This window comes from Nannospalax galili, unplaced genomic scaffold (genome assembly GCF_000622305.1).
Source record: "Nannospalax galili isolate Female #2095 unplaced genomic scaffold, S.galili_v1.0 scaffold4379, whole genome shotgun sequence".
Lineage (NCBI taxonomy): Eukaryota > Metazoa > Chordata > Mammalia > Rodentia > Spalacidae > Nannospalax > Nannospalax galili.
This window is the reverse complement of record NW_008342012.1, coordinates 76739-82823: the sequence shown is the minus strand read 5'-3', so window position 1 is coordinate 82823 and position 6085 is coordinate 76739. Positions and strand designations below refer to the sequence as shown.

General features: G+C 40.7%; 1 protein-coding gene across 5 annotated transcripts in view; it reads right to left on the bottom strand.

Annotated features, from left to right (window-relative positions):
* Positions 1-1003: 1003 nt before the first annotated feature.
* Positions 1004-6085, bottom strand: part of Atf1 (activating transcription factor 1) — a 54905-nt gene continuing 49823 nt past the window's right edge. For all 5 annotated transcript variants that reach the window (XM_029565755.1, XM_029565757.1, XM_029565756.1 and 2 more), the window contains one exon: positions 1004-1132. In XM_029565755.1, the coding sequence (XP_029421615.1) occupies positions 1117-1132 (16 nt within the window). In that variant the 3' untranslated portion in view covers positions 1004-1116. The remainder of the gene's footprint in view (positions 1133-6085) is intronic.

The following is a 6085-nucleotide window of genomic DNA, read 5'->3' as shown; positions in this document are numbered from 1 at the left end:
TTCTTTCTTCTTTCTGCCTCATTCTCAACCAGCTTCTCTAAATATAAGTATTATAAAAATTTCATGTAAAACCTCACATTCTTCAAATGGTAAATACACTTAAGTAATGTTCCCTGGTTATCTTTTCCCCACCATTTTATTTTTATTATTTTCTTTATAGCGCAGGTCTAACAATACAGACCAAGCTGGCCTCAAACTTGCCATCCTTTGGACTCCCCTCCTGAGTGCTGGAATTATAAGCATACACCACAGTCCTGGTTCTCCCACTATTTTAAAATGAAGATACCGTGTATGGGCTTGGAGAGATGGCTCAGTGGTTAAGAGTGCTTGCTGCTCCTCTAGAGGACCTGAGTTCAGTTCCCAGCACCCACTGGGTGGCTCACAAAATCTTGTAATTTCCAGCTCCAAGGGATCCAACCACTCTGGCCTCTGTGGGCCCCTGCACTCACCTGTATACACTCACACATACCCATAACTTAAGGGAAAAAAAAAAAAAAGATATCATCTACATTTAGTGAAATGCTATTTCCTTTAGACAAGGTCTCCCCATATAGCCCAGGCTGGCCTAGAAGTCTACATTCTTCTACCTCAGCCTCCTAAGTACCCAAATGCTGTGATTCCAGGTATGATACCACATCTGGCCAAACACCTGACAAGCAGAAATCTATCAGTTTTGGCAAATGCACACACTTGTTTAAGCCCCTATTGAGGCACAACACTCCCTCTGCTTTAGAAGCTCCCTCATAACCCTCTTGGGCCAGTCCCTTTACCAGGCAAAACTACTATTCTGTGTCATTCAGTATTACTCTGTATTTTGTCAGCTTCCGCTCAGTGTTTCTAGTAGCTGAGGTCTTGCTCTATAGCCTAGGCTAGCCCAAAATTCCAGATTCCCCTCGCTTCAGGGTCTTTTCTGGGATTACAAACATGCACTACTTACCCAGCTCTTCACAGCCTTTTTTCTGTTTTTAGAGATGAAGTCTCTTTATGTAGTTCATACTGGTTTGGACTTTAAATTCTCCTGTCTTAACCATCCAAGTGTTGAGATTACAGGTGGGTACTATTATGCCTGGCTCCTGACTTCTACTGCTTCCAGTATGTGTTCATACATGCCCCCTGTCATATTTCCTGCAGGCTTACCAGATATATTCAACATCAAAACACTGCCAAATTGGCCCCCAGAAGGCCTGTTTGAATATCCATTTCCATTAGCAGGACAGGGGAGCACTACTCTTTTCTATCCCCAATACTTGATGTTATGAATACTTAAAGTCATTTATATTTATTTATAGAAATAAATCTATAGGTTTGGAGAAATGTCTCAGCCTTTAAGAGCACTAGCTGCTCTTTCAGAGGACCTGGGTTTGGTTGCTAACACCCACATGGTGGCTAACAGCTATCCCTAGTTCCAGTTACAGGGGATCAAACATTGTCTTCTGACCTCTATGGGTATTGCATGCATGTGATGCACTTACATACATGCAGGCAAAACATTCATACACATAATAATTAAAAAATTATATAACATGTACCTATTGGTAGATATGCTGTAATTCTTAAAATTTTTAAATTTATTTTTATTTTATGTGTATGAGTGTTTTGCTGGCATATATGTATGTGCATCTGTGTGTACAATGCCTGTGGAGGCTGGAAAAAGGAATGGAATCCTCTGGAAGTGGAGTTACTGTTGTTAGCCACTGTGCAGGTGCTGGGAACTAAATCTGGGCTCTCTACAAGAGTAGCCAGGGCTCTTAACCACTGAGCCAGCTCTTCAGCCCCTGGAATTCCTTCTCCTTATATAAATATAAATATTCTTCTCAGGAGAATTCAGTTAGTACTATTTTGTCATATAGAAGTATAACTTTTGGTTCAAAGAATCTGTGCTGTGGAACTGAGCTTCCCTCAGGAACATGTGCTCATATCACTTTAATTTCTGCCACATTACATTTCACTGTTGATAAGTCCTGATGAGATATAGCATCTTTTCTTGGCAAGTGTGTAGTGCTGGGGATGGAAATCAGGGCCTTCTACACACTAGGCAAGCTTATTGGTCTTTCGGAACAATTCTTTAACATGTCTCTTCATATTGTCCTTGTTTTCAACTAGGTTGTCTTATTTCTAAGAACTCTTTGTGCATTATATATATAAAATCCCTTACCTAACTTTATATTTTTCTAATCTACCATTTGACACCTGATATTTTTATAATAGCTTGTCTCATAAAATTTTATTCAATAATACATCCTTTTCACCTTTTCCTCTTGGCTTTGATAGTAATGTCATAAAGTAAATATATTTTCTCTCTTAAGTGTATTAAGATTTTTGTTCCTTTTTTCCTGGTGTTTTGAAATAGGGTGTCATGTAGCCAAGGATGACCTTGAATTCCTTATCTACCTCCCAAGTGCTGGGATTCTCTGTGAGTTCAAGACCATCTTGGTCCACAGAGCAGAGCTCTAGGCTAGTCATGGCTACACAGTGAGACCTCATCTCAAAAATAAAAATAAATAAATAAACCAGAGGCAGTGGCACATGCCTTTAAAAGCCATAGCATTTGAGAGGCAGAGGCAGGTAGATCTCTGTGAGATTGAAGCCAGCTGGGGCTACAGAGAGACCATGTCTCAAGAAACCAAAGAAAGCAAACAATACAAAATTCCTACAGAGCAGAGCTCTAGGCTAGTCATGGCTACACAGTGAGACCTCATCTCAAAAATAAAAATAAATAAATAAACCAGAGGCAGTGGCACATGCCTTTAAAAGCCATAGCATTTGAGAGGCAGAGGCAGGTAGATCTCTGTGAGATTGAAGCCAGCTGGAGCTACAGAGAGACCGTGTCTCAAGAAACCAAAGAAAGCAAACAATAAAAAATTCCTTTGAAAGTTTTTTTAACAATTTCATCTTATACCTTATCCTGTTTTTTAAGAGTCTTGATTTGTGGCCCTATGTTCACTAAGCTGGCTTCACCCTACACTAAGCCTCTTACTCCTGTCTCCTCAGTGCTGGGATCACAGTGTGCACCGCCACACTAACTTAAAGCTTTTCCTTTTGTTCCTTGTTCTTTTGGTAACTGGGGGCTCAGCCAGTCTCCCATAGCAGGCAGGCTTTATACACCATGTGTTGCGGCCTCCTGGACATTTTAGACACACAAATACCTCCTTACCAAAAATAATCTTATATTTTCCTTTCCAACTTTTATTTTCCATAACTTCTTCATCTTTAATGATTTTCACCAACATCCTTTTTTGTTTAAACTTGAGGCACATTCCTTTTCTCTTTCTTCATTATATAACTAAAGACTTTAAAAACTCATCCTGTTGCTGCTTCTGCTGACTCACACTCCTGAAAGGCAGCATACATTACGTATATTTTGAATTGTGAAGCTGGATCCTATATTTAAATATAAAGCTGAGCAACTTGGGCAAATCATGAGGCATCTCTATATTTTAAGTTTCCTTAACTCAAAAAAGTAGAAATATTAATGTTTATACCTCAAAGAGTTTTGTAAGAATCACTTAAGGGCTCGGGACAAATCATAGAAGCCTAATTCTTTAGGTATTCTATGGTTTTTGTACTTCTGTTTGTGAAAACTAGTCATAAGGGATTTGTTGAAGCTTTCTGAGGGTGGTTGAGACCTGTGCATAAGGACTTATTTGAGGTGCTGCTTTCCAGCTTTTGAGCATGAATAACCTCATGCAGATTAATTTGATACAGCTCCCTGGCCTTCAAAGGTCAGAGATTGTCCCTAGTCTCCTCAGTATAGCAAAACTATGTAATCAAGATCTGAATCTATTTCCAAGCTGCACCAGCATGATCCTATGGCTCTAGTTCATTCCTAACTTCAACAGATTTTTTTGTTACTTTCCTATAGGTTCATCCACTTATTTGAAAGAGGGCTTTATTTGATCGGTATGTAGCCAGGGTCATCTTGTGAGAAAAGAAGTCTCATTCTAGTAACACTCCCTCCCTTTCTTGTTTGAGATGAGGTCTCATATAACTTAGGCTAACCTCAAACTTGCAGTATAGCAAAGGATGACCCTGAACTTCTGATTTTCCTTCCACTACCTCCCAAGTACACTACCACACCTGGTTTTATGTGGCACTGGAAAGCAAACCAAGGGCTTTGTATATGCTAAGCAAGCACTCTGTTAACTCAGCCACACCCTCAGCCCTTCTAGTAATTTAAAAATCATATTTCGGAATTTCTAGGTTAAAAAAAATCTTATCTTCAGCAAAGAAGTACAACTTTCTTCTAATATTTACATGACTTATTCCATTTTATCTTATTGCATCTCTTGGAACCTCTAAAACAGTCCCTGCTTCCTTGTTACCAAGTTCATTCATAGTAGCACAATTCACAGAATGACGCCTGCTGTCACTTTTTGGGGGGGTCTTTTTGAGACGGGGTCTCTCTGTGCGTGGAGCTTCCTATGTAGACCAGGCTGACCTTGAACTCACAGAGATCTATCTGCCTCTGCTTCTCAAGTGCTGGGACTAAAGGCATGTACCACTATACCCAGCTACTTGCTGTCACTTTTAAAATATTTTGTTTATTTATTTATTTTTAAAAGCTGCTTGCTTTTTTAAAAGCTTCTTTTTTATTTTTATTTTATGTGTATGAGTGTATTGCCTCAAATACATGTGTGTGTGATGTGTGTGACTGCATCCATGTTGTGCAGTGCTGCGGAGGTCAGAAGAGGGCTTCGGATTCCCCTGGAACTGGAGTTAAGGACAGTTCGTAGCTGCCATGTGGGTGCTGGGAATTGAACCCGGGTCTTCTGTAAGAGCAGTCAGTGCTCTTAACCACTGAGCCATCTCTCCATCCCTTTATTTATGGTTTTTATTTTACGTGAGTATACTGCATGTAAGTGCACCTGAGTTGTGCAATGTCTGCTGAGGCCAGAAGAGGGCATCAGATCCTCTGGAACTAGAGTTATGGATGATGGTTAGCTGCCACTAGAGTGCTGGGAACAAAACCTGGGTCCTCTGCAAGAGCAGCCAGTGCTCTTAACTGCTGGGCCAGGTCTCCAGCTTCCACTGCTCTCACTTTTTAGTAAAGAAATGTTTTATTTTGAATTAAATGCATCCATATGATTCCTTCATAATTTTTATTACTTTGAAATATTACTTTCTGGGGTCCTGGAGAGATGGCTCAGCAGTTAAGAGCACTGACTGCTCTTGCAGAGGACCTAAGTTCGGTTCTCAGCACCCACAGGGTGGCTAACAACTAACCCTAACTTCAGTTCCAGGGGATCCGAAAAAATCGCTAGTCCTCTGTGGGCACTGCATGACATGGGTGCACTTATATACATGCAGGCAAAACACTCAAACACATAAATTTAAAAATTGAACTATCACTTTTTGGTCTAGTTGTCTTATTTGTGTAGAGCTAAAAATTCAAGTCATGTTGTGAAATCTAGTCCACCTGTGACTGTTTACCTTTTTTGCTATTATTTCTAAATAGTTTCTGGTACTTTCTTTTTCCCTTGAACATAATATGCGAAAGGTTGCTCATTATATATGCATGCTCTCAAAGGACTAGCGATTTTTCATGCCTGTATGTATATAGTAACAGTTAAGGCTACTTAAGACGCTGGGGATTCATTCTGTTGGTAGACAGCTTCTCTGACGTACTATGAAGCCCGGGGTGTGATCTTCAGCACCATAAGACTCAGTGTGATGGCACACACCTATAGTCCCAGTATTCAAGAGGTGGAAGCAAGAGGATCAGAAGTTCAAAGTCGTCCTTGGCTACACAGCAAGCTTGAGGTCAACCTTGGCTATACAAACTAATAAAATGTATTTAAGATTGCCGGGCGTGGTGGCACATGCCTTTAGTCCCAGCACTCGGGAGGCAGAGGCAGGCGGATCTCTGAATTCAAGGCCAGCCTGGTCTACATAGTGAGTTCAGATCAGCTGGGTCTACCGGGAGACCCTGTCTCAAAAGGAAAAAGAATGTTTATAGGGGTTAAATATAATTTTTTTTTTTTGAGACAGGGTCTCTCTGTAGCCCCAGCTGTCCTGGACCTCACTATGTAGACCAGGCTGGCCTTGAACTCAGAGATCCACCTGCCTCTGCCTCCCGAGTGCTGGG